Source organism: Zeus faber (genome assembly GCF_960531495.2).
Source record: "Zeus faber genome assembly, chromosome: 16".
NCBI lineage: Eukaryota > Metazoa > Chordata > Actinopteri > Zeiformes > Zeidae > Zeus > Zeus faber.
The window spans coordinates 3,682,232-3,709,485 of NC_137202.1; the positions used below are offsets into that span (position 1 = coordinate 3,682,232).

Genomic DNA, 27,254 nt, shown 5'->3' on the forward strand with positions numbered 1-27,254 from the left:
GCTGTCTACTAGCAGCAGGTCTAGGGATTTAATCCTTAACCAGTGGCTTCCTGTTGGAGTCATTCTGACGTATGTTTGCCCTTTCCGTTATAATCTCTGCAGAGGTTGCTTTGTCCAAGAACAAATGGAGAATTCATTAAATATTTCTAAATCGGAATATATTGTCACATACTTCTGTGGACCTTACTGAAGCCAGAGCGACTGACCCTAAAATCAGCCACTTAGGTGTGGGATGCTCTGAAACACCTCTTTCCTGCATGGTGTACCCCAGCAGTAGCTTTTCAGATGAACATCCAATCGAGATTGTTGACTTAGAAGTGAATGATCAACGTATGAAAGACACATTTGTAATACAGGTTATGTGAACTTGTTTCACATTAAACAATATGCATTTAACTTCCTGACTCTTTCAACAAAGACTGCTCCATTTTATAATGCAACCAGAGGAAAACCTATCCAGGGCACAGTGAGCCCTTCAGTCCGAAACATCATGGCATATTATCACACTTATGTTGACATTTCCACATTCCTGACTCTGTAAGCATGGTTATTTTGTCATACACCTTCCTCATTATGACATTATCTACACACATCAGCTTGGGATCATTTCCTGATGATGTGATGACCTCAATTGACCGCTCAAACTTTTAAGGCGCAACACCAGGGAAAAGCATGACAACTGACCATCAAAGTCATAGTGGGAATTGAATTTGATAAAGTCTAAATCACCAAGAGGCATTAAAACAGGGATGTCAAACTACAAGCGCGGTGTCCACTACACTGCCCACTAACTCATAATATAAAGTTAAATTTGGTCCGCATGGGCCTTCATGGACCCACATGTTGCCCACAGACATTGATAAACCTGGAAAGACACTCCATCTGTTTAACCGTTGCTCAGTATATAGCTTGCACATATGTATAGTTAGGTGGAATAAACCCAGGAGCATCTTGCATCTTGACTACACCTGGCCCTATGGATGATTCCATTCAAAGTTCCAACATAGTTTATTCCCTTTAACGATTAACCTTGATTCGAACGGGCTTCCGTCGTTGCCTCGTGACGTCACACAGCGGCGTAGCACGGCCAGAAAGACTCAACCGTCAAGATGGCCACATCGGAGCCGGTAAGGGGGATGGAAAGAGCTGCCATTTCGGTCGTAGCATAAGACGAGAGCCGGCGCCCCATCGCCTTTCACTACCTTGTGTTACAACCTGGCGTGAATCGAGTCGGTACAAAGTCATTTTCGCGAACTGTAGTGCGCTGTACTCCAGCGGGCGGCTAACGCTAGCATGCCCGGCAGTGTGACCGTGTGGCAGGGTGGGAACGTGTGCTCCGACTCCGTTCATTGATTCGGTTTTGAAAACGCCCTTCTCGGTGTTATAGTCCATATTCGAGCTTTCCTCTATGATATACAATGCGTGGTTTCTCTCGGTGTTATCGTTTAATGTGAATACATTTGGACACGTGTGTCCCGCTGGTTGCTAACACATGCTAGCCGACGCTAGCCGGGTGGCGAGCTCCGAGGGCTGGTTGGCTGCCTCGGTTAGTTGAGATAATGGAAGTGGCAGCTCTGAATTTCTAACCAAAACCTTTCTAACAGCGTTTTCTCATTTTCTTTCGGATGATATAAATTCCATGAGAATTTGGGCCCGTGATTAACCACCAATGTTAATCGTGTTAATTAGAATCGGCGCTAGGTCTGTCACATCGTGCCGTTTTAGCTGACGATTAATTGCTGACACAAATAAGTGCGATTAACGATTGAATTCATTTGAATAATTCAAGTCTCATCTCCATTTTATGCCGCTGTGCAATAGTACAATAATATTGTATCTACGTGTCTACCTATTACCGAACAATTGCATTTTGTCATTGAACGTTTAAAAAAAAAAATATATATATATATATTTATTTATTAGTCATTCACGTTCTAACTTTGGATAAAAAAAATACATGGAAATGTATGATTGTGTAATCTAACCAATTTACAAAATGATCGGTATCTGCTCAATTAATCGATCAGCGATCAGGAGATGAGTTAACAATTGTGACGGCTCTAGTCACACAATCTGTTTATTTGGGTCAAGTATATTTTCATATACGCGATTAGAAAAATAAAATAAATGCTTAAAACAACTCAAATATATACAGATTATACAGTGTTATTACAATGTATTTCCCAGTTTATTGCACAGGTTCTAGTTCATGTGTGTTTGTCTGTTCTGTGTAGCTCTAGTAGATCTAACTTGGATTCATTAGGCAAAACTCAATAAGCTACCTTGATGTGATTGAGCCTGCTTGTTTAATGTCATAACATTTGAAATATACTCTGGGCTACATTATTAATTCTCTGTGTTTACTTTGTGTCCCTCCACAGAAACCAGTTGAAACTGAGGAACCCCAAGCTGAGATTCCAGTGGTTGCCACTGAGCAGTATGTCAAACACCCTTTGCAAAACAGGTATGGAATCAATAACTGAAATGCTGATGGGAGTAGTACAGATTAAGTGCTTTAATCCATACGTCCATCAACTACATCTAATTTGGTGCAGTACCCAATTGTACACTGCAAAAGCCACTTGAATTCTCATTTTATTGGCACACAGTTCTACTTTGTAGAACCCCCCCCATGCACACACACAGGGGTGGGTGGGTGGGGGCAGCAGCTGCTTGTTTTTTTATCAGTTAATCATTTTAAACTGATCAAATTGTATCACTACAGTGACAGGGAGGCTTGGTATGATAAACCAGTGTGGATACCCTTGTGTTTCTTGTGGGGTGCTATCAGTTTAAAGCAATTGTATTTCAATATCTCTTAAATCAACTAAAGATAACAATAAAAAAAATAGTGTAGTTGCTTTCATACACACCATGAAGCTTGAAGTGCTTTACATGAATATAAGGGAAGCAAAATGCACATCTTTCAGTTTCGATTGGTTTTTAATTTGTTTATTCTGCCATGTCTATTCTTTAAACATACAAGAACTTGGCTTGGAACATAGCTCTCTAGTTAATAACTAAATATTGAGTAAAATAGTGGGGGGGTTGAGAGAGATAAATGGGAATGAAAACATGTGACCTAATACAAAAATTCAGAGTTTTTATGTCATGGGTGTTTGTGTCATGCATCCTGGTACAGAAAAGGTTGGCACTCTCTGGATCAGCTTATATTTTCACAAAATTAGACATGACATCTTACTACGGTGCTCATCTGCTGTCAACATCTGTTGATTCACCGACGCAGACAATGCTCTTTGTATGACATGGTGCCAGAAATCAAGAGACTTGAACTTCAGCTCGAAAATGTCCACAAGGGGCTCATTACCCTGTCATATTTTGGAAATGTTAGTGTATTTCATTGTTATTTAGCCTAACTTTAGAGTTGGTGGGGTTACGCTAGGTAGTGTATTGTCTGGGTACGTCACTTTCTAGCTCTTTCTGCTTGTTCAGCTCAGCCCCTCGGGTGATGGTCGTGGTCAACCAGTGCTCCATTTTGGGCAGTATGGAGTAAGGCTGATGGGCCATTTAATTTGGCCCATGAGCTTGGCGTTAAGCCCGACAGACCTGCCGCGACTCCACGGTGCAGTCCCTGTTTGACGAGCTCTCGCAAGCTCACTTTTTAAGCTGATGTAAACCTAGCTGTAAACCATCTCATGCTGGCTCACTGAGAAGTGGGCGTAACATAGCTCCAAAGTTGACTTTTGACAAAAATGAATGTGACTATTTTCAAACGGGTCCCTTGACCTCTCACATCAAGATATCTGAATGAAATTGGGCTAATTTAAACTGTAAGAGTCTCACTTTTATAGCCATGCCTGACATATGTCAGCTACTAAGGGTATGCGGGGCTCAACAGTGCGAGTGTTTCGCATTTGCGTCTAAAAATAGATGTATGCGAACTGTAAAATGTATTTAAGAGCATGTGTGAATAAAGTTATTTGGTATCATATAGTATTACAAAATTCCACCCAAGCAGCCTCTATTTTTGACAAAAAACAAAAACTGATGACATTTGAATCATTCCTTTCCACTGTTTCATTTATATTGCGGATACGTCCAAATGCAAATACTGTATATATCAACACAAGGATCAACCCCAAAAAAGTCACAATTACTGATAAGTCGGTGGCCTCGTCCGCCATGTTGGGTCTGCTGTAAACTCTGTAGCGTCATGCATGTGTCATTTTGTCACGCCCTTTCGTCCTGCCCACTCTACCAAGTAGGTGTGAGCACATCTGACGTGGACAATCTCCGGTTGTGTGCTACATGTGTAAAGGGGCAACTCTGGACAATATCCGGACTAGGGATGCCACGGTGAGGTTTTTTTCCCACCACTTAATAAACTCATGACATTTTACAACAAGGGGGCGGGTGGAGCGCGCAGTGTCCCCGTTATGCAATTACGTGCAAATTACGGATGGATGGAGAAGGGTCCCAATCTACCTGATCTAAGGTCTCCTATAGCCTTCTCTCTTCTCCTTCTGTGATTAGCATACTGTGCTGCGACTCTGCTCTGCGCACACAAGCACTTTCATTTTGACTTTTGTATCGCCCAACTAAGTATTGATAACACGCTTAGTATTTTACAAATTAGATGTGTTTTTTTTTTTTTTTTTTTTATTTGAACGTCGGCGCTGAAATGCAAAAATTAACTATATGGAAGTTTATTGTCATCGGTGTTTGCTTGAACACTGTAACACTGTGTGGTGTAGGGATTGTGTGGATTGAGCAGCCACACTTGTCCTGGGTCTAGGTAATTGGGGTCCAGAATCAGAGTGGCTGCATCTGTTGCTCATTGGTTGGTCTAATGAGCATCAGCTAAAACCCCCATCCCCACACACACTCAGGAGAGAGGAGCCCTTGTCATGACACTTGTCCATCTGCTCCTGGGTTTATTCCACCTAGCCCACTCTACAATAAACTGTCTGAAACCACATCGTCTGTGTCTCTGTGCTGGAGGTCCGTGAAAACACCACTTGGGTGACGTGTGGTGGGCGAAACTGCCACACACCGAGAACCATGGCAATCCTAGTCTGGGCCTGATTATCCAGACATTGTCGGGAGTTCCTGTGTGAATGCAGCTATAGATACCTCATTGGCTGCTGTTGTGCATCGCCGCTATACGTCCACGCCTCTGCCATATTCGGGTGTTCAAGATCCACTAATGAACAAATACAATGTGTATTGAGAGATGCAGACTTCTGCAAAACCGATCAGTCAAACTAGTTTAATTCTGAACCAATTTTCATAAAATTTGGTTTGTTTTAAATGCAAGAAATTGAACATGAAATTATTGGAATCAAATCAGAAATACTTTAATAATCCCAGGGGGAAATTACTTAAAGGAATTAAGGATATTTATTGGAATTGAGTAACTGGGGCAAATCTAATCAGATCTATGCCAAAACATTAACCTTCTGAATAGCCACAACCTTCTCTGGGACATGCAGGCTCCAAAGCAGAAATAATTTAAAACCTAGTGTACTTTTTGTATTCAAATAAATGAACCATTTTTTTCTCGTAAATGCCTCCTCGTATCACTTTTGTTAAGAAAAAAAACATTATTTGATAAATTTTCCATTGTGCCTCTAAAGTTCTTTATGCACTCCTAAATATTTCCAACTTGGGGAGATAAAAGTAAGCGTCCTAAGCCCTGGTATATTATCTTCACGATCCTAAACAGACTGTTTTCTGCATGCAGTGTAGAAATTCGTTATGCTACAAAGCTGAGACTCTTGTGAACCCAAGAGCCTAATGCATTCATGTGTGATGAAATATGGCCTCATAAGGTGTTTTCCCACCAAACAGTTCTGGGGACTAGGAAAAGGAGAGGGCCCATGACAACTAGATAGCTTTTTTTTTCTGGTTGCATTCGCACTGCCAGTAGGAACTCTGAAGTGACGTTGGCCAATGGGGTTTAAGTACAACTTCCCTATTCCGTGTTGTATCTATTCCGTAACTTTCACTGATTTCACATTATCAGTCCACCAAAATTTAGTTTCTGATCAAATTTGAGGCGAGAAATATCCATATTAGATCTACAAGACATAATTAAAACATTTGTTCTGACTTTTGTAAGGCACAGGCTCGCATCGGGGCAGCGCACACAGTTTTATGTCATTCAATTAACGTCGGAAAATGAAATAAATACATCTACAATAAAAAAAAGTTTTTATTTTTTTTTATTACCACGCAGTGTACGTGGGCTAGTCCGCACCCAAAGCGATGCGACTGGACCGGGCGGACTAACTAACCTCAGTCCGAGGGACCGTGTACTTATGTCTGGACCAATCACCGTGCACTTACGTCACTGGAGGTACCTCCTGTGCCAGTTAGTCTCTGCCTTTGAATAGGAGCTTTAAAAGTCCCTCAAAAGGCATTAGAACTACCAACATTCCTAGTTCCTGCAGTGTGGACACAATAAGAGACACTTCCTCCAAAGTTCTTAGAACTATGAAAAAGTTCCTGCAGTACGAAAACACCTAAAGTAACCATTTCAATATGATGACAGCATTTTTTTAAACTTGACCTTGTTGTATAAAATGACCTATAGTGACCTCTAGGATAATCCTAGACTCCTGAAATTCTAGCCCAGCGGTTGCCAACCTTTTCCGGACTCGCAGCCCACTTGAAAGTCTCAAGTGTTTGCGGCCCACACGTGACCAGAAGTATTACGGGAGCCAAACAGTTTGTTCTCAGAGGACGTATATTTTAACAATCATAAAAATTATCATACATACAGTGCAGTAGTAGTTAAAAATAACCTTATATCCATGGAACTTTCACGTAACGTAAAACTAACAATAACAGCAGCACATTAATATTAACTCACCTAATGAGGAGGCTGATGTTGCATGGTAGACAACAAATGCTTGATGTCTGGCTTAATGGGTGACAGTCTCAGGCAAAGAACTGGATCAACATTCAGTTTATGCCTGTATTTCATCTTCAATGCCACAAGTGCCGAAAAGCCAGTCTCACAGAGATACGTTGTTGGGAAAGGCATCAGAAATCACACAGCTCTGTCGGATAGATCAGGAGACTCAGAAGCAACATGAAGCCAAAAGTTACAGTACTTCTGTGAGAGCCAGTTTCAATGCGCTGTTGCAGGAGAGATCCACAAGACTGTCCTTCTCGTTTGCGCTCAGGCCTGCGAGGGTCTTGTCACTGGCTGGCGAAGGGGTTTTTGATCCAGCTACACTGCATATCTGGGATGGAAGTACTCGCAGCTTGGTCTTCAAACCAAGCAGGTGCTCTTTGATATAATTGATCATGGTGACAGGAAGCCACATTTTTTCCTTTGTCAAAAAATCAGGCAGATTCTCAAACGACTCAAAGTTTGACTGGTCAACTCGCATCTCCATTTTTCTTATGGTCGCTTCTATTTTATTCTGGACATTGAACATGATCACTGCTTTTCCTTGGAGACTGAGGTTGAGTCCATTTAAGTGGCTGAAAATGTTGGCCAGGTATTCCAATTTAGCCAGCCACTCAATCACTGAAGCAAGTTCAAACTTTGTTTTGAGAAAAAACACCCTCACCTCATCACACAATTCAAAAAGTTGCATCAGAACCTTCCCACTTGAGAGCCATCGCACTTCGGTGTGTAACAGAAGCTGCTTATGGTCACTGCCCATCTCGTCACAAAACGGAAAATAAAGTTGATTGCAGTGGCCGGCTTTTGATGAAGTTGACGCCTCATCTAGAACATTATATCATCTCTTTAGATCTGCAGCATTTTCTTTACAGCCAGTGCTGCTCTGTGTATTCTGCAGTGGACAGAGGCTACAAGTGGAGCCACAGCTTTCACCTGGGTGATGCCTCCACTGTGCTGGCCCAGCATCGCACGGGCCCCATCAGTGCTCACTCCCACACATTTGGACCAATCAATCCCGTTGGAAACTATGAACACATTCAGAAAGTCAAAAATGGCCTCGGCAGTTGAAGGCTGAGGCCTTCTTTTATCTTTCCATTGTTTTCAGATCTTACGTAGACAAGCATATTTGACAGATTTGTGATGTTTGTCAATTCATCCAGTTGGATGGAATAAAAACAACTCTCTCATACGCTTGTTATCAGCTGTTCTGACACATTCTCTGCCATTTCGTCAATCCTGCTTTTGACTGAGTTAACAGACAATGAAATGAGGTTGATTGGCTTGCATGCCTTCTCTCCCAACATCACTCCCACAATCTCATTTTGTGGCAGGAAGAATGAAATTCTCCCCGATTGTATGCGGCTCACCAGCCTTGGCTATGAGTCGGGCGACCCCATAGAATGCTTCCACTGCCTTTGCGTTCTCGGTGCCCATACATGACGTTTCGATGACTTTCTTCTTGCCGTGATACTCCTTGAGTTTATTATTGAAAGATTCAAGTGGCTTAGACATGTCCTGTTGGTGTTTTGTCTCGAGGTGACGGCACAGTTTACATGGCTTCAGAGCTTTGTTTGATAACATCTCTGAAGACACCACGCACTGCGGTAACGGTTCGTCTTCCGTGCCTGTCGAAAATAATCTCAATGATAAATGTTCAGCGCTATACTTTCTACGAACCTTTCTTTTTTGTTTGACAGGCGGGACTGTCCTGCGGACTTGGCTTGTGGAATGGCTTCTTTCCTTTTTCAGTGTGCCTGATGCTAGCCAACAATCCATTTTGATTATCACCGCAAGTTCAAATATGTACAGGTGCACGTAGATCATGGTCAGTCTTGGACGTAGTATGCCATAACATAAGTTCCTATCTATCAGTGATGATAGGAAGGTTTTAAAGAGAAAATACCATAAAATGGCTATTGTTCTTTACATTACACATTTTTGTAATTAAAATTATAATTTTTTTTTTTTTCAATAAAAATCTGTTTTGTCTACGATTTGGCGGCCCACATGTAATAACCTCGCGGCCCACAGGTTGGGATTGCTGCAATAGACCATTCAGAAAATGTATGGGATGTCCAGGTACATTCAAAATAAGTGGGTTTTTCTGAGCCATTTTCATAAAATAGTGCTTGTCATCCAATCGTCTAAATCGCACAAATCTCCTATTTTCAAAAAATATTGATACTGCATCACTGTATTAAGTTTAAGGTTTAAGGTGGTCTTTTGGGGGATTTTAACCCTTTTTCCCCTATTCCCGGTTGGTTAAAAATGTCTACGAAGTGTACCAAAGCTGTGTAATTAATGGTATCAACCTACAATGCGGTGCAGCAGCTAATCACACATAATTGAGCATGGGAATGGCCATCATTAGGCATGAGCATAATGTTTAAAGCCTCTGTACACTTGAAATATTACAAATTTTATCAGGTGCAATTTAAAATGTTTACCGTTTAATTGATAGACAATATTGACATACCGTATCCCAAATGTTTCCTTGAAGGTGCTTGAATGTGGCACCAACTGCTGAACCCCTCCCAACAATTAAGCCGTTAGCCGATGGTTTCCAAGTTCATCTTCCGAGAACGCAGCGTCACTTAGTTTTCAGAGTACCAATGAACGCAGCATCACTTATTTCTTGGTGCGCTAAAATCGTTTGCAGATGCCATCCTTCTCTCAGATGGATTTTTTAAAAATTCTAAAATGGGTCACCAAATATACTTTGGTGGCTGTTAAGATACCTGGACGGCCTGCCCAAGTAAACTTGGGATCCCACAGTGAGGAATTTCTCCTACCAGTTAAAAAAAACTCATGACAACACCGATGTTACTGGTAACACATTTTACAATGGGGGGGGGCACAGAGCATGTGGAGTGTCCCCATTATGCACAGGCGCTAATTATGGATGGAGGAAGACAGGTCCTGATCTATAACAGGTTGATTTTCATTTTTGTATTAGCCGACTAAGTATTGATAACACGCTTAATATTTTACAAATTCAAAAAATTTTCATTTGAACATTGGCGCTGATATGCGAAATTAAATGTTTTTATTTGTTTTATTTCTCATAAAAATAAAAAATTAAAACGATTGTGGGGGCAGTGGGCAAGTAATGTAAAAGGTGTCCACCCAAACACCGGTGACACCCTTAACCGTGGCAATTTAATGGACAAGCTTAGGAAGTATTTTTTAGTCCTTCCTTTGGTTCCATTATTCCAAATACAAAGTCATTGCACTTTTACCCTTTTTGTCCCTCTGCAGTTTTTGTAGTCCAAGCTGTGATTTGACCCTTTTTGTCCTTCCTGTTGCTCTGTACTTCATAACATACACGGTAACAGGGTTTAGCTTTAGCTGCTCATTCTAAAAACACTCGTGTGAGTGGCTCTTTGAGTCATCTTTCTCCTTTAATAGGCTGGGGGAGTCTTTTTTCCCTGGCGGGGCAACACAGTTTTCCATAGTTGTAGTTGCGTGATTTAAGGAATTATTACTTAACTTTGAATTTACTCTTGTTAAAAAATATTCAGTTGTGGACATATTTTGTTACCTCTTGAACTTGGAATAAACACTTTGGCTTTTTTACATCGGAGTCATGTGGAAGTATTTTCTCAAGAGTGTAATATATCAAGTGAAGACTGGATAAACACTGCCAACGGAGACTGTCATATTATTTGCCGATAGGCCAATGACAGTCAACAGGGCGAATATCCGCAGATACCAATGTATGGCCGATAAATCAGTGCATCCCTACTATTAACAGCTATCAATAATGTCTAGAAAATAAGAGAAGGTCAATGCAGCCTTACCTAGCTTGAAGTGTTTGCATGTGCCATCAGCTGGCTTATCCAGAGAAGACCCACCTTTGTGTCCTTGTTGTGTAATCATTTGCCATGGCCTAAACCCTAGTCCCTGTGACCTTCCTCCCACACCACCATGAACCAGAGCTAATCCTGCCCTGCAATGACTGTTCTCTGATAAATTTGGTTTGGCTGCTCAGTCAAATTCCCCAAGTGTGTAGGCAGGGAATATGACTTGAATTTAAAGTTTATGGTGGGAGGGTGCACAGGGTTCAGCTTGTGCCCTTTTTCTGCCCTCATGCTGCCAATACCCCTTTTGGGTTGTGTTGAAAGAATAATGGAATGTCTCTTAAACAATGGGTGCATTTGTAGGCCGGGTGACTGGCTCATTTCTCTGTTCTTCTGCTTTGATATGCATGCCACTCTTACTGGATGTTTTGTTCTACTGGGGAATAGGCTAAATTGCGTTTACCGGACAGTAGCCTGGCACGCTTTACGTGTTTTAGGTTTTTACATGACAATGCATTCTGTATCTGTGCTATGATATTGACCCAAGTTGGAGGTACGTATTTCTGCAGATACATTTGCCATAGTTCATTAGGAGTCTGAGAAAGGGGGGAAATAGATGTTCAGTTTAGTAACAATTGTCATACCAACGCCTAATTAATGTACATTATTTAGTGTCCCCTGCATCGTCATGATATAGTATTAAACTGACATTTCCAGATGAATTCTATGATAAAGCATGTTAAACGCTGTGTTCAATTTGTTTTGAACTCTCTTGTGCAGATGGGCACTTTGGTATTTCAAAAATGACAAGAGCAAAAGCTGGACAGAGAACTTGCGTCTCATCTCCAAGTTTGACACAGTGGAAGACTTCTGGGCGTAAGTATTTATTCTTCATATATTGCCTGAGTTATATGGTCTTCAAGTTGAGTAGACTTATTCAGATTGACAGAGTATGAGAATCTCTTTGAAATTCTAATAAGTAAGATGTAAACTTCACACACGTTAAATTCAAGTTTTTAATCTCTGTCTGTGGTACTTTTCATTATTTTAATGTTTGTCGGGCTGCGGGTTGAAGCTGGAAACCGGTGTCATAGCAACACAAATTCTGTTCTCTTCCCAGATTATACAACCACATACAGCAACCGAGCAAGCTGGGCTTCGGCTGCGACTACTGCTTATTTAAGGTAACTGCTTTCAGACATCTGTTTTCAAGTTTACAAGCTGTAATTATTTAAGTATGTAAACTATGTCAAATCTGTTTTGTGGGCTGTGTGTGTTTTGAAAACAATACATTTTGATGAACCTTAGTGAGTAATCTGGTTTTGGAGCCAGTATTTAATGTCTCTGTGTGCAATGTTTTTAGGATGGAATCAAGCCCATGTGGGAGGATGACAGGAACAAGCTGGGAGGGCGATGGCTGATGACCCTCAGCAAACAGCAGAGACACAACGACCTTGACCGCTACTGGATGGAGACTGTAAGGCTGCAAGTTGCTCCCAGTGTTGACCCTAATGATATGTAGATGGTTAGATAATTAAACTGAGGCAAAGAACCAATGCATCTTAATATAGATGGATGGATGGATACTTAATTTATCCCCGGAAGGAAATTGTCCTATAACAAGTAATCAAGTAATTCATAATCATGATATATTCATGATTATGAATTACTTGATTATAAAGTGGTACCTTGATTTACGAGTGCACTAACATACGAGTTTTCCGAGTTAAAAGCCGTTTTTCCGTAGATTTTTTTTTTTTTTTTTTTTGTATTGATTTGCAAGCAAAAATGTGAGTTACGAAGAGAGAGCTTCGGGTACACCGCCGCTAGTTGGCGTGGCGAGCGAATCCGGCCAGCATCCCACGTCTCACTCCTTCACTTCACATGATTACCTGACCGTGGAAGCATCTCTTTTGTGTTTTGTGCTTGCGATTTGTGCTTTTTTTGTGCAGTTATTTTGCCCAAAAAAATTTGTTCTAACCATGGGTCATGAGAAAGTAAGTGCTGAGAAGAAGAAGCGGATGAAAAACATGAGCGAGGTGTGCGTGTGATGGATTTGGTGGGGCAGTAAGAGCGTAGTACTTCTACGATATGTACCATACTGAAGCAGAAGGAGACGATAAAGGGTGTTATGCCAGCCAAGGGCGTTAAAATCATGTCTAAGCAGCGGACTATTGTCCATGAAAAGATGGAGAATCTGCTGTTGGTGTGGTTGACGGAGAAGCAGCTCGCAGGAGATAGCGTGATAGCCTTTTATGTTTTTATACAATATTTGTTATTTATAAATACATTTTTCTTATTTAAAAACACATAAAAAAAATTGGGGTGTTTTTTTGGGGGCTGGAACAGATTCATCTCATTTCAATTAATTTCAATGGGGAAAATTTATTTTCTATACGAGCAGATTGAATTATGAGCTCTTGTCACGGAACGAATTGAACTCATAAGTCAAAGTACCACTGTATTTGTGTTCACATGGCTGTTCGTGCGTCCCGATCACCCCTTTTTTTTTTTTTTTTCCGGCCAGTGTGCATTACAATAACAGGATAAAACAGAAGCTTACCAAATGCACTGGGATAACATTTCAATGGGGAATTATAAATAAGGGGAATCATAAATACATTTTTGTGTTCACATGCCTCTTCCTGCGCACTGACAGCCGTGCCCGATTTCTCCAAATAAAACAACTAAAAAGTGTAACTTTTTATCTGTTCGTTAACATTTTAACGGTACTACTACTCTTACCGATAATGCTTATCAATCGAGTACTTTAGTGGTACTCTTATCGGTTCTTTTTTTATTTATTAAGAGAAACTTGAGACAAATTAAGAGCAGTATTAAGACTTATTCTTATTTTCTGCTCATTACGAATGTAGAGGGGGTTGTCAAGCATAAAGTGCACCCTCTTCTCCTCGTGCTTGTGTGAGAGGCAGGCAGATCATGAATATCTCCATTCCGGTGATGGAGAGAGAGGGGAGAGATTTCTCTTCTGATGATGGCAAGATGCTTCTTGGACAAATGTCTTAATCTTATTGCATGTTAGAAACTGGTTATATAGCCTTAATAAATTGAAAATCTATTTTCTTAATTTCTCCAATACTGTTAATAATTTATCCCTGGGGCCCATTTAATACCAGGTCGGTCGGTACCCAGTCCTAGCCCCATCTAGTTTTTGATAGCTATAGCCCTACATCTATATAAATTAAGCTTGGCGACAAGTGTCTAGAAGTGAATGGAACATAGATATAACTATGATCAAAACATTTTAGTTTTGTGCTTTTCATTGTTCACATTCTTTGATTATTATTTTTTTTTAAACTTTATTTCTGGTGGAAATCTCTATCACCTCCCTATTCAGCTACGTAACCATTAATGTCACGTTGTCCTTGTGTTTTACAGCTGTTGTGTTTGGTGGGGGAGACGTTTGACGAGGCCAGTGAAGATGTGTGTGGAGCCGTGGTCAACGTCAGGCCCAAGGGTGACAAAATAGCAATCTGGACCAGCAACTGCCAAAACAGGGATGCTATCATGACGATAGGGTGAGTGCAAGTTTTACTGTGTTGAACATTTAGCAGTAGTAAAGTAGTAGTATAGCAAATACGGATGACCAGGGTTGCCAGAACTACAAATGGATGCCTGAAAACATTATATAAAGTCCTTGAAGAATCAACATTTAACTATTTTTTCGCCATGCCCGGTTCCTTCAAATAATAAACAACAAAAAGTGTGGGGACAGGGCACAGATGAACGGGCCACAACTCCGATTATTTATGATTATTTTCTGCGCATAACGCATGGAGAGGGGGTGATCGGGGAGAGTGATGTGAGATTGTGATGGCTAGAAGACTGGGTCAGAGCATCTCCAAAACGGCAGGTCTTGTGGGGTGTTCCTTGTGTGCAGTGCTTAGTACCTACCAAAAGTGGTCCAAGGAAGGATAATTGGTGAACCGGTGACAGGGTGATGGGCGCCCAAGGCTCGTTGATGCGTGTGGGGAGCGGAGGCATGTCTGGTCTGGTCCGATCCAACAGAAGAGCTACTGCAGCACAAATTACTGAAAAGTTAATGCTGCGATGATAGAAAGGTGTCAGAACACACAGTGCATCACAGCTTGCTGCGTATGGGGCTGTGTAGCCGCAGACAGGTCAGAGTGGCCATGCTGACCCCTGTCCACCACCGAAAACACCTACAATGACCATGTGAGTTTCATAAGTGGACCATGGAGCAATGGAAGACACTGGCTTGGTCTTATGAATCACGATTTTAGGCTTTTACATCAATTTGGGTCCTGGCATTCACGTGGATTTTACTTTGACACCTAGCACCTACCTAAAAATGGTTGCAGACCAAGTACACCCCTTCATGGAAACGGTATTCCCTAATGGTGAACATGACAGAGAGTTCAAGGTGTTGACTTGGCCTCCAAATTCCCCAGATCTCAATCAGATCGAGCATTTATGGGATGTGCTGGAACAACAAGCCCGATCCATGGGAGCCCACCTCACAACTTCCAGGACTTAAAGGATCTGCTGCGAGTGTCTTAGTGTCTAATACCACAGGACACCTTCAGTGGTCTTGTGGAGTCCATGCCTGAAAAGGTCAGCGCTGTTTTGGCGGCACAAGGGGGAACTACACAATATTGGGCAGGTGGTTTTAATGTTGTGGCTGATCGGTGTAGTGTCTATAGAAGGAAAGTTCATCAAGAAATCACAGAACTAGATATGCAAAAGAATGTTACAAAACAATGAGGTTTGTTTCTCAGAGATGGCAGTAAATCAACAGTCAGTCAGCTGACAGCAGATAAAACCAAAGCTCCAACCAGGTTGAAAAATGTATAAAATGTGATGCACTAAGTGGACCTGCTTCTGTGTTGGAACATGTCGGGGCCAGGGCCGGGTTGTAAAGTTAAAAACTGGTTCACACTTCACACCTCTGATTGTCATACAAAAAAAATCCTAAATATGTAAATTATTGATTACGATAATCAGTCGATTCAGGAATATTGACATGGGTAATGGTCAGCATTGTCAAATTAAGTTACGACTTTCATCTAAACCCGATTAGCATAGGGACTAAGCAATATTGAAGTAAAATGTCTAAATCATTGACTCTGATGAATAAATTAATTAAATTAAAAAAAAAACGTGTTTTTCTCTTGAAAGTTCCTGTGGTTTTCCATATACCAAATCCTGTGTTTTTTTTAGTAGTTGGTGTGTTGATGTATCGTGTGGTGCCTCCAGTTGCCCTCTAGAGTGTGATGCTGCCACGGTAATCCTGTCCCTGCCGCTCTGTCCACAGGCAACAATACAAAGAGCGTCTGAGCCTTTCCAGCAAAGCCATGATTGGCTACCAGTCACATGACGACACATCCAGCAAGAGCGGCTCTACCACCAAGAACATGTATTCTGTTTGAGGAAACCCAGAATTTCACCTTGCAGTAGATCTAAACAATTACAACAACCTGCATCATCACATTAATTATTTTGCGTTGTCAACTACTGTAATGTCTTTCCTTTTTTCTTTTCTTTTCCCCATTGAAAAGAGAATTGTTCAGTGTAAGAGCCCCCAGTCCCGAATTTGGTAAAGTGGCAAGGAGAGAGAGGAAAATAAAAGCCACATTTAGCTGAAATTGTTGAACGTGAGAGAACACGAATTCGAGTTACTTTTAGGAGTGGCGACTTTTTGAGGCTGACGAGCGGCGGCTTAACTGAGCGTGTTTTGCTTTCCATTACTAAAGGCTTGGACTTGGAGAGAAAAAAATCTTTTAAACTAAGACCGTTTTTTTTTGTTGAACTCGTGCTAAGCTCTCACTACATTATGACCTGTTTTTTTCAGCTCGCAGGATAAGATGGGATTTCTATCCCCCCCCACCCACTCACACAATTTTAAGGGCAATTTTAACTTGATTAACCTGGAGGTGATAGGCATTAGATGGGTTCGCAAGCGCCCGTTTTTGAAACGACAGTATCTTGGCGGTTTGTAAGGTTAGCAGTCATCGCACTCCAGTGTGTGATATTTGAGGACAACAAAGGCCACTTTTTCTTTTTTTTTTTTTCAGCCATGCTGGAATTGTAGAATATTACATGTAGTACGCTTTTTGAATGATTTCGTTTTTTTTTTTCCTCTCCCCCTTACATTTATTTATAATGTATGCTTTGCAGTTGAACTATGTAGTTGAAAAATACCCATGGAACTTGCGTTTCTTATATATTTTTCTTTTCTCTTGTTATTGAGGAGTTTAACAACGTGGACTACTTATATATTTTTTCTTTTCTTTTTTTTCCCTTTTTTTTTTTTTTTTTTTTTTAAAGAGTGCGTCATACAGTTTAGATGCCTGGACAGAATTTGGTGTGCTTTTCACTGTTTCTTCCTAACAAAACTGTAGATATGTTGCACTGCTCTCTGGGTTGTTGTGAAGGAGAGATAATATTCATTGTGAAATGATTGCTCATAATGTATCTTTATTATCTGTAATTCCAGGATGTATATTACCTTCTTTCAAGTAAAGGTTAAGTGCTTTGCATTAAAACAACTATGTAATCTCCTTTCTGGTGTGTGGACTCCAAAGGGATTCTCTCCCCTCATAGAGTAAATGTCTCTCTTATGAAGCATACGCTTAACAAGTATTTTTCCATATCAAGGACAGACAATCGGGGAGCATGTTCAGTACAACCGGTTTAGTACCGACAAAATACCAATGTTTCATTGCCCATGAAAAGCTCTGAATACCTCCTGTTCGAATTCCAACTTCATGTGTGTGTGTAGACATAAACTGGCGTTACAGTTAACGCCTAACAACCTTACAATGAGAAGTGGCGACAACACCCACAGCGCTTCAGCACTACTGCTCTGAACACGTCATGTGCTGCAGGTGTTTCCAGCGTCCATTACATAAAAAACATTCCTACCAGACACCTGAAGGACAGCGAGGATCAACTTTCAACAATGAATATTTTGACCTGCCCGCAGTTATCAGAGAACAGAGTAAACATTCAGCCGTTACAATGATTTTGATTTGAGGGTATGGAAGTGGTAGGTTGCTGCGGTACACAAAGATGGCTGACAGCACCACATTCTGAACTTCAGATCTTTATTCTAAAATTGATAAAGCTAAATGGGAAAGCTAATATTTGCCAAGGAGAGCTTGCGTCATCCTTGGGCTCGTAAATGAGAATTTTCTATAGAGCGATGTGATAACGTCCAGTAAAATCATTGCACAAATCCCTGAGAATTAATAGTACAGTGTATGGTCATATAAAACTTCCAAGTTGTACAAAAACAATCTAAACTAATGTAGTGTGAAAAATTTGTTCTGTCAAATGTTTTGCAAGTACACGACATGTACAGCATAACTGATAAGCTTTGTTCGTACGTGGCCCCTGGAAGAATTGCAAAATATCTAGTCTGACGTAGGATGTCAACATATACGACATGAAGGCACACAAACATTTTTTTGAAAGAAATTACGACAAAAAGATCAGTCGAAATACGCAGTGTAAACGGGGCCGAATACAAACAGACGGCAATTAAAAATCTACCAACGGGAAGACAGGTTCATTATAACAAAGTAGAAAATCCATGAGATTCAGTCAGTGATCCGGCGGTGAAGATAGAAAAAAAACCCTTCCAGCGACACCCTGATGGGTTCCTCCGCCGCGCCCCAGTCTGCTTGTCAGGGCTCGGGCGGCCTCGTGCATCAGGACATGGACAGCATCAGCGGCTTCTCCTCGTCCCGCTTGCCCAGCAGATTGGAAAGCATCCAGGACGAGAAGAAGCAGAACTCCACGCAGTAGCTGAGCTCAAACAGCTCCAGGTTGACACTGAGCATCCACTCGAACACGGCCGATAAGTGGGTGTACCAGTGCCCGTCCTGGGCGAAGAATATGGAATCTGAGACGAGTGCGGGTTAAGAAGGACGCCCATGGCAGTTGGTATGGTTTTCAAAGGGCCTGTCGCTAATTCTAACACACACACACACACACAAACAGACGGTAAAGCAGACAACAGGCCCCGGTGGCTGGTGAAAGGATACAGCAGATGGTGACGCTGATCTGAACCACGGTGGAGATTATGCGTATTGGGTAAAGGTATTTCTCAAACCCCGTGAGCACACATTTGCCGGTCATGGTGGTGAGCAGGACGGTGTAGAAACAGATGCACATGAAACTAATAGCAGCTCCCAGGTAGTGCAGGAGCGGCAGGTAGCCCGGCTGCGGAAGACAAGCGACAGGGTTGAGCATCTTTTAAGTTCTGAATTACAGCGGTTCACACGTGTGGAGAGTGTCGACCCTGGCGGCCGCGGCACCGCTTGGGTTTTTAACGACAATTTCTTTGAGACAACTGTCTTCGTAAGAACTGTCGGTGTCTAGCAGTTGGATTTGGATGTATTAATTTATTTTTAACCTTGAATTCAGATACGATATGAAGGGTAAACACGCTGCCTTTGTGCAGCGCTGTTCCAGCTTTTAAGGCCACGTAGCGGATCCACCCAAAACAGACTCCATGGGGATGGAGAGGGGGGCCAGGTTGTTCGGGGTGGGGGTGCCAGGTGTGCTCATATGCTCGTGTGCTTATGATGATATTGTGATTTGGGGTATTTCCTTATTGCTTAATCCAGTTGAAAACAATCATTTTGACATGTTCATCGACAAACCATGACGCAGCCTGTGCCGGTCGAGATTTACAACTTTTATCTGACTTGAGTCTCGGATGGTAACCCCCCCCAAAAGGCTTCATTTGACACGGTGCGGTTCTAATCACCCCGACGCCGGTGTAACCGACCAGTAAAGTCTTTCTTATCGGGATCGCAGAGCAAACAGTTTCCCACCTTTGTTTGCCGTTCAGACGCAGGTGCAAACCTTATCGTCCGTCTCATAACGTTCAATTCTTTGGTCTTCCGCGACCGGGGGCGGGATCGTGGTGCGAAGACGGAGCTCTGGCGCGTTTTAACCGTCGCCGTTCACTTCCCACACCGACTTTTTTTTTTTTTTTCTTTCCTTTTTTTTAGACGGTTCCAGATATTAAAATGCGTTCGGCACCAGTCACGGACACGTCACCGGGGGGCGGGGGGGGGGGGATACTCACGTTGCAATTTCCGGCCGCGAACGCCCCCAGAGCGGCCGCCACGCCGAACACCAGCGCGAACCTGCTCAGCGCGGCGTGAGCGACGTTCTTCTCCAGGACGTGGGCGTGGTGGAAAACGCACAGCGCCAGAACTGGAGGGGAGACAAGCCATGTCAGCGCGACAAACAGCGTCACCTCGGATCGCAGAGTTTCTGGGGTTCGTTTTTTTTGTTCTCGGGGGGCAGCTGCACTCACAGAGGAAGGAGCCGGCGCTGACCGTGGCGGTGAAAAGGGAATTTTCGGGTGATCTGGTTCCGCTCGAACTGAGCGAGAAATCCAAACGCAAAAGTTAAGCCATTTACAACCGTAATATGCGAGAATATGAGAGAGCGTGCTGATTTGGGGGCACAGCCTTCCAGCCAAACATCAGTGCATTATACATTCCAGTAACCTTATGGTGGGCACCAGGCAGCACGCCATGGATTCGTTCTGTCTGCACAAGTTGTCCGGCTCCCTGAAACACCACATGAAGATTTTGGAAGTTAGGCACGGGCACATTGCTGTTTTGTTCATTGTCAAGCCATTCCTTCCTTCGGCTTTTTAATGATCCTCCGACTCACCAATCGCTGAGGGCACACACATGGTTGTTGTAATAGGCGAGGCCGTAACTGGAAGAAAAGGAAAGACAGGCAAATTAATGGATGATCCCAGTGGTTTTGACATGTGACTTCTGTGTTGCAAGTACAATTTCAGCCTTTGTGGCTCTTCTGAAATTAATATATTGTCAGAGGAGCCCATCCCACTGTCCTTTAGACACGGCTCGCCGAAGCGAAGCGGGGTGACAAATCTCCACCGTTTTTTTGGGTTGGAATCAGGGCTCTCTGAAGCAACATGTGACTCATTTTCACCTCGGTCACCCCGAGGAGTTTCTCTCTCCTCCCTGTGACACCCACAACTGGCCAGGCGACGGGTTTCCCTCTGACAGGGATGAACTTTGTCTCATCAAAACAATATTTATTTTCTTGTTTCAAAATGCGCTTGGATCGTGTCTTGGCGGCCGTGGAACGGTCACAATGGAGCCCTCACCAATCCTCGACTTGATGTTTACCAGGTGGAAGAACACCGCTGATTGGTAGTTCACAGGGTCAGTCGGATCATTTTAATACGTTTTGGGACATGCAATGTGCTGTGGTTCTCAGAAGTTACTTGAACACCTTTTTCCCCCCAGTCTGATCTACAAGTGTTGAAGTCATGACACAACGGGTGACAGTTCTAGTTAATATATCAACCGTTCAACCATGACCAACAAATAATAAAGATAAAGTTATGTAGTTAATGAATATATCCTTTAGTCAAGGGTAAACCTTGGTTGAAGAGAAACAAATCGCCCATTCACAGTAAACTCACACAGTCCACGTCCCGATGAGGGATATTAAGGAGAGGGCGACGGGCAGAATCATCCAGAGGATCATGGTGATGGAAGCCGGAGCAGCAACGCCTAGAGTCCCAGCGCAGTGGAATCCCGCCACTCGATGGACTAATCTGCGGCTTTTTGAACCGTCTTCCCCCGATCAGCACCCAGGATGAAATGCTGCCATCAGAGAAGGGGCACGAGAAAAATGAAAGAAAAAAAAAACAAAAAACAAAAAAAAAAAGTTCATTGACAAGGCTCCTGCTCCTCAATAGAAACTTAATAATCCCGGCACTTCAGCGTCTTAGGCCGACAGTGTTTCACCTCCCATAATACAATCCCGCTTTTATGAGAGAAATCCCTCTCTCACCCTCTCTCTCTCTCTCTCTCTCCCTCTCTCTCACCCCTCCCCTCTCTCTCACCCCTCCCCTCTCTCGCCCTCTCTTTCCCTCTCTCTCTCACCTTAAAAGTCAAGTGTCCCTCCCTCTCTCTCTCCCCTCTCTCTCTCTCCCTCTCTCTCACCCCTCCCCTCTCTCGCCCTCTCTTTCCCTCTCTCTCTCACCTTAAAAGTCAAGTGTCCCTCCCTCTCTCTCTCCCCTCTCTCTCTCTCCCTCTCTCTCACCCCTCCCCTCTCTCGCCCTCTCTTTCCCTCTCTCTCTCACCTTAAAAGTCAAGTGTCCCTCGCTCTCTCTCTCCCCTCTCTCTCTCTCCCTCTCTCTCACCCTCCCCTCTCTCGCCCTCTCTTTCCCTCTCTCTCTCACCTTAAAAGTCAAGTGTCCCTCGCTCTCTCTCTCTCCCCTCTCTCCCTCGCTCTTTCTCATCCCTCCCTCTCTCTCTCTCTCCCCCTCGCTCTCCTCCCTCCCTCTCTCTCTGCCTCCCTCCCCTCCCTCCCCCCCTCTCTCACCTTAAAAGTCAAGTGTCCCTCCCTCTCTCTCTCCCCTCTCTCTCTCTCCCTCTCTCTCACCCCTCCCCTCTCTCGCCCTCTCTTTCCCTCTCTCTCTCACCTTAAAAGTCAAGTGTCCCTCGCTCTCTCTCTCCCCTCTCTCCCTCCCTCTCTCTCTCTCTCTCCCCTCTCTCTCCTCCCTCCCTCTCTCTCTGCCTCCCTCCCCTCCCCCCCCCCCTCTCTCACCTTAAAAGTCAAGTCTCCCTCCCTCTCTTTCGCCCCCCTCTCCCCTCCCCCCCCCCCTCTCTCCCTTGCTCTCTCCCCCCCCCCCCCCTCTCTCCCTTGCTCTCTCTCTCACCCTCTCTCTCCCTTGCTCTCTCTCTCGCCCCCCCCCTCCCTCCCCGCCCCTTTAGGAAATTAGGGAATCTAGGGTGAAACGAATATATGGAAAAAAACAATATGACTTCCATTTGAAATTCATATAATTGACATCATAGTTAATATATTTGTAATATATAATATTATTTCGTCTTAGGTCATAGCCAGATATAAAAGCCACTGTGACGCCTCGACCGCGCTGTGCTGTGTATTGTTTATTCACTTGGATTCTTGACGTTGACGGTCATGTCGTCAATCAACATATTCAAATACAACGTAACCAGGACGCAGACGTGTGACGCAAGTCAGGAAGTCATCTCCAAAACAAACAAAATGGCGGCGCGCATGGGACGGGGTCTTCGCCAGTTGTTACGGTCAGATAACACTTCCCACTTTGGCTCTGTTTAACAGTCCCGGGCAAATGTTTCTGTTTTTAATGGGTCCTTGCCGCAATATCCGCAACACAACAACACGCGTGTGCGTCCGGGTAAAATAAGAATTAGCCGAGTTTACAATCCGACCTGAGTTCAGCGCAAAGTGCGACACTACTTGTGCATTTTAATCCAAGTCACTCTGCTTCAGATATTTAAAAACTACTTTGGATACATGGCATTAGCACGTCCATGTATTCGCTCCGTTATAAACTATCATCCCGTGTTTTGCAGCAAGGTAGTCCATATGTAAGCATCGTTTAAAAAAAAAAACCTTACTCCGGGTGGTTACGAATCATAATTAATGAATGAGTCGGTTCTTCTAAGTGACAAATCCCGCAGGCGATCCCTCAAACCAAATACTCGGGCGACCTCGCTGCAAGTCCAGACTTCGTTCCAAACGATCCCCGGACAGTCAGCGATAAGGTCTGACCTGCAGGTAGGTAGATCACCCCTGTGCTGCCGGCTCCGGCGCCGCCTTACAGATATAGTATCGTCTTTCTCAGGTTTTCATCGAAATCAACAGGCCCACAGCCCGCGCCATGGGCCGCACGGAACCTGCGAGGTGCTCCGGCAGTCACACACTGCTCACGTGAGAACAGCCTGGCACACGATTAAACATTCAATTACCCTTTTGTGTTTGCCCCCCCCACACACACACACACACACACACATTAACAACACCAGAACTCGCCTGTGGTTCATGCTCAAGACATAACGTTGATTGCAATTCTGTTTCAGGGCGGCTTCTGTCTATTCAAACACAAGATACCCCAAATCCAAGAAGCTTGAAGTTCCTCCCTGGCAAACCTGTCCTGGGGTCTGGAACACTGGACTTTCCTTCTCCAAGCACCGCAGACTGCTCGTCTCTAGCCAGGTTTTGTGTGGTGTTTGAAACAAGAGTATGGAATTGAGTTAGATTATTTTTTTTTAATCATTATTTTTTATTAATTACAATATTTTTTTTATTGGCATAATGTTTTATTTGGTAAATACCACTACTGTAAGTTGGGCTTTGTGTCAGAGATGAGGCTGCATGGAACAAAAAGTGCAGGATCTCACAGTGTTTGCTATCTCTGCAGGAGGGTAACTGACTGATTTTGAAGAATGCACTGTACAGAGACAATTCTGTTGTGTGCTTACTGATAACAATTGACTTACAATAACCGCAGCATTATCTTAACAATAGCCAGTAGTGACGTGTGGTTTAGATGATAGCCAGCACAAGTTGACTTTAGCTTTGCACGAGGCCCTTACGTTTACATGGAATATTTTATTGGACGATTGCATGTAACACTTTGTTTCCCACAGGAACCTCTTTGAGATTGAAGGGGTTAAAAGTGTATTCTTTGGTCCGGACTTCATAACGGTCACAAAGGTATTTTCCCATGGTATATTGAGCGTGCAGCTCTAGTTAGTTTTCGTTTACACCAAACCCATTGAATGTTTTATATCCTTTTAGGTTGATGATGATATGGAATGGACAGACATTAAGCGCTATTCTCTGGATGTCATTGCAAAGTTTTTTGAAAGTGGCGCGCCCATAACAACTGGTGTGGTGCACCATGAGAGCAGTGAGTGTTATTATTTTGATATATACATCTTATTTTTACATACCTTAAAGCGGATCCAAAGCTGGGTCGCGGATCTATTTTGATTGGGCTGCGGGCACATGGCGTATGTACTTTGTCAAAGAAAAACAGTTCAATGGTTTGTTTACCTGTTATTTTCCTGATGCTATTTGCATTTTAATGCTCTCTTGATAAGACAGTGTTTTGGAAGCTCAGGAAATTAGTTGCTATTGGTTTTGTTTTTTTTATTAGGTGTTTAGACCTTGCACAATTTTATTTTTGTATGTTTTGTGTTTTTAACAGTGCACACAAGTATTTTTGACTGCGCTATTCATTTTGTATCAGTTAGAACGGTTCAAATCTTAGATTATGTGGGTCATGACTTGAGGAAAAACTAGATCTTGAGGCTAGATTCGTTGACAACCACTGCCTTAAAGGATACTCCGGATTGTTTTTCCAGTTAATTTTTTATTTTCTACGTCTTTGCAACGTTGTTGGTCGGTAAATATGCTAATTTGACTGTTGCTAGTTACTGGGTAGATTCTTGCCTCAATGTGGCCAAAAGAGGTTGATTTGGCCCCTTTGACAATACGATCAATTATTAGCACAGTGGCCTCTTAACAAGGCTCTATTACTGTCCACATTTACACTAGTTAGGTCATAGTGCTGTTCTGTAATACGTGTTTGTCTCGGTTTGTAACTTGTCTTGACTTTTCTGGGCTGGCTGGCTGGTTGCTGAACATCAAATCTGTCTGTTGGTAGTTAATGTGAAAAATAGATTAATGTATTGTAGATTAATTCATACATCAATCTCTGTTCTTTATTCTAGGTCATTCTGAAGATGATGACGAGGTTGTTTCAATGATAAAGGAGCTTCTAGACACAAGAATCAGGTGCAAAAACCACTTCCACTATGCGACCCAAGAGGGCCTTAGAAATAGATATACTGTTCTGCATGTTAATGTGTTGCACACAGATAGCAGATCATGTTACCCATGTCACTTTATGTTCTAAGTAAGACCATGATATGATAATCTACATCTTTCTGGGAAATGTATTGCTGTACTGAATACTGAGTTAGCTTAAACCTTCTGTTCTCCCTGATCTGGAAACACCATTACTCACCATCTCTCGCACTAGACCCACAGTGCAGGAAGATGGTGGTGATGTCATTTACAAGGGCTTTGAGGACGGCATAGTCAAGCTGAAGCTGGTGGGTTCCTGCACGGGCTGTCCTAGTTCCACCGTCACCTTAAAGAATGGCATTCAGAACATGATGCAGTTTTACATCCCCGAAGTCGATGGTGTGGAACAGGTAATTCAACCCGATCTTAATTCATTTTGTGTAATATGTGAGAGTGAGAGGGTTAATGTGGATTCTGGAATCTCAGAACTCACTCTGAGCACCCATCATTCCAACCAGAGGAAACAATTTTAAAATGATCTGATATCACTTTTGACATGTTTAATCCACAAGTTTGTCTTTTTTTCCCTCCAGGTGGAAGATGAAGTGGATGAAATCAATGCTAAAGTGTTCTCTGAGCTGGAACGTAAATTACAAGACTGAAACTGCCCTTAATCCATATACTGTTATATACATCCTATAAGAAAATGGTCTCATTTGGGACAAAAACTTTTAACTGCTTCCATTAGCCACCGTATTGCAATACTGGATCAAAACTGCTTATATGTCCCTAGACACTTATACAATGTACTCTCAGTGCTGAAGTTGTATCAGATTGCTGTACACACTGTACGACATGCTTGGAGGGCTGTGCAAAATGTGCGTTCCATAAATTATCTTACGACCAAATGTACTGTAATATTAACGCAGGGGGTGTATTTATTTAAAATACTGGCAGTACATTTTGAAAGAATATTTTTCATGTTTTAAAGTCAATAACAAATTTTCTCGTCAAGGAGTAAGGTATCCCGAGTGCACTATAGACATAATCCCCATTCATTAGATAAAGCTAGGTGTACAGTAGTTACGGTTTGTTGAGTATGTCTGCGCAGCTGTTGTGCTTTTGTGCTGTTCTTGCAGATGTATTACATTATAAAAAATAAACTCACTTATTGAAACCATATCTTAAAAAAAACTTTTAGTCAACAGTTTTCTTAGAAGGCTTCCAGCCTATGTGGTTAAAATATGAAAATATGATGGAATTAGTTTGGACAATTATTATTATAATGTCATTATCACTACTACACTGCTACTAGGAGAGGGAAATGATCAGTTAAGACATAACCGAATGAAAGGCTAGAACCAAGTCTGGCAATGTATGGCCCAGTCCAGGGAAATAATTGCTACATTCCTCCACTTATCTCCAGAACCTTAAACAGTTTCTTAATTAAATAATAATAATAACAATAATAATAGATATAGCTGCAGGCAGCAATACGAGTAGCAATTTTCAGAGTCCCCATGGAACACAGCATCGGCTCCCTCTCGTCCTGACCTGGCGCATAACAACTGCTACACACCAATGAAGTCGAGACCGTAGCGCACCCTGCATCTCGCCCCATGTGAAACCCCTCCAGAGCCACAACCTGCACATATATCACATGTCGGATGATGGCGTTACAAAGCTCCACGCTCCACCGCCCCCAGCCGGCTCCACCACTGCAGCCCGCCCCGCTCCGCCAACGTTTGGCTACTTCCGGTAGATTGGCAACAGTTTTTCACTAATTCCTGCTCAACTATAGATAGATGTGGATCAAACTTGGACCCCAAAATGTCTGAACTGCCCTGAATCCAAAGACGCTTTGTTCATGTCCGTGCGTTTGGCGGTTGCTGTGCGCCAAACACTTTTTGCCGGGAAAATGCCAAGGAGAAAAA

At 42.8% G+C, this 27,254-nt stretch overlaps 3 protein-coding genes across 3 annotated transcripts; 2 read left to right on the forward strand and 1 right to left on the reverse strand.

Annotated features, from left to right (window-relative positions):
- Window positions 1-1,083: 1,083 nt before the first annotated feature.
- Window positions 1,084-17,222, forward strand: eif4e1c (eukaryotic translation initiation factor 4E family member 1c). Its single transcript, XM_080017137.1, has 7 exons — window positions 1,084-1,127; window positions 2,382-2,464; window positions 11,461-11,556; window positions 11,801-11,864; window positions 12,044-12,157; window positions 14,080-14,219; window positions 15,977-17,222. Exons 1-7 carry the CDS (start codon window positions 1,110-1,112, stop codon window positions 16,089-16,091), a joined length of 630 nt encoding a protein of 209 aa, XP_079873263.1. The 5' UTR covers window positions 1,084-1,109; the 3' UTR covers window positions 16,092-17,222.
- A 1,152-nt stretch (window positions 17,223-18,374) lies between these two features.
- LOC307242529 (transmembrane protein 150A) lies at window positions 18,375-21,323 on the reverse strand (the record flags this gene model as incomplete). Its single annotated transcript, XM_080017031.1, has 7 exons — window positions 21,149-21,323; window positions 20,362-20,409; window positions 20,193-20,255; window positions 19,997-20,064; window positions 19,763-19,893; window positions 18,711-18,888; window positions 18,375-18,568 (listed from the first exon to the last, which is right to left on the reverse strand). Exons 1-7 carry the CDS (start codon window positions 21,211-21,213, stop codon window positions 18,375-18,377), a joined length of 747 nt encoding a protein of 248 aa, XP_079873157.1. The 5' UTR covers window positions 21,214-21,323.
- Window positions 21,324-22,714: 1,391 nt separating this feature from the next.
- On the forward strand, window positions 22,715-27,199 carry LOC307242432 (NFU1 iron-sulfur cluster scaffold homolog, mitochondrial). The gene is made up of 8 exons (XM_080016921.1): window positions 22,715-22,787; window positions 23,351-23,436; window positions 23,586-23,721; window positions 24,156-24,222; window positions 24,307-24,418; window positions 25,245-25,308; window positions 25,556-25,730; window positions 25,914-27,199. Exons 1-8 carry the CDS (start codon window positions 22,747-22,749, stop codon window positions 25,980-25,982), a joined length of 750 nt encoding a protein of 249 aa, XP_079873047.1. The 5' UTR covers window positions 22,715-22,746; the 3' UTR covers window positions 25,983-27,199.
- Window positions 27,200-27,254: the final 55 nt, after the last annotated feature.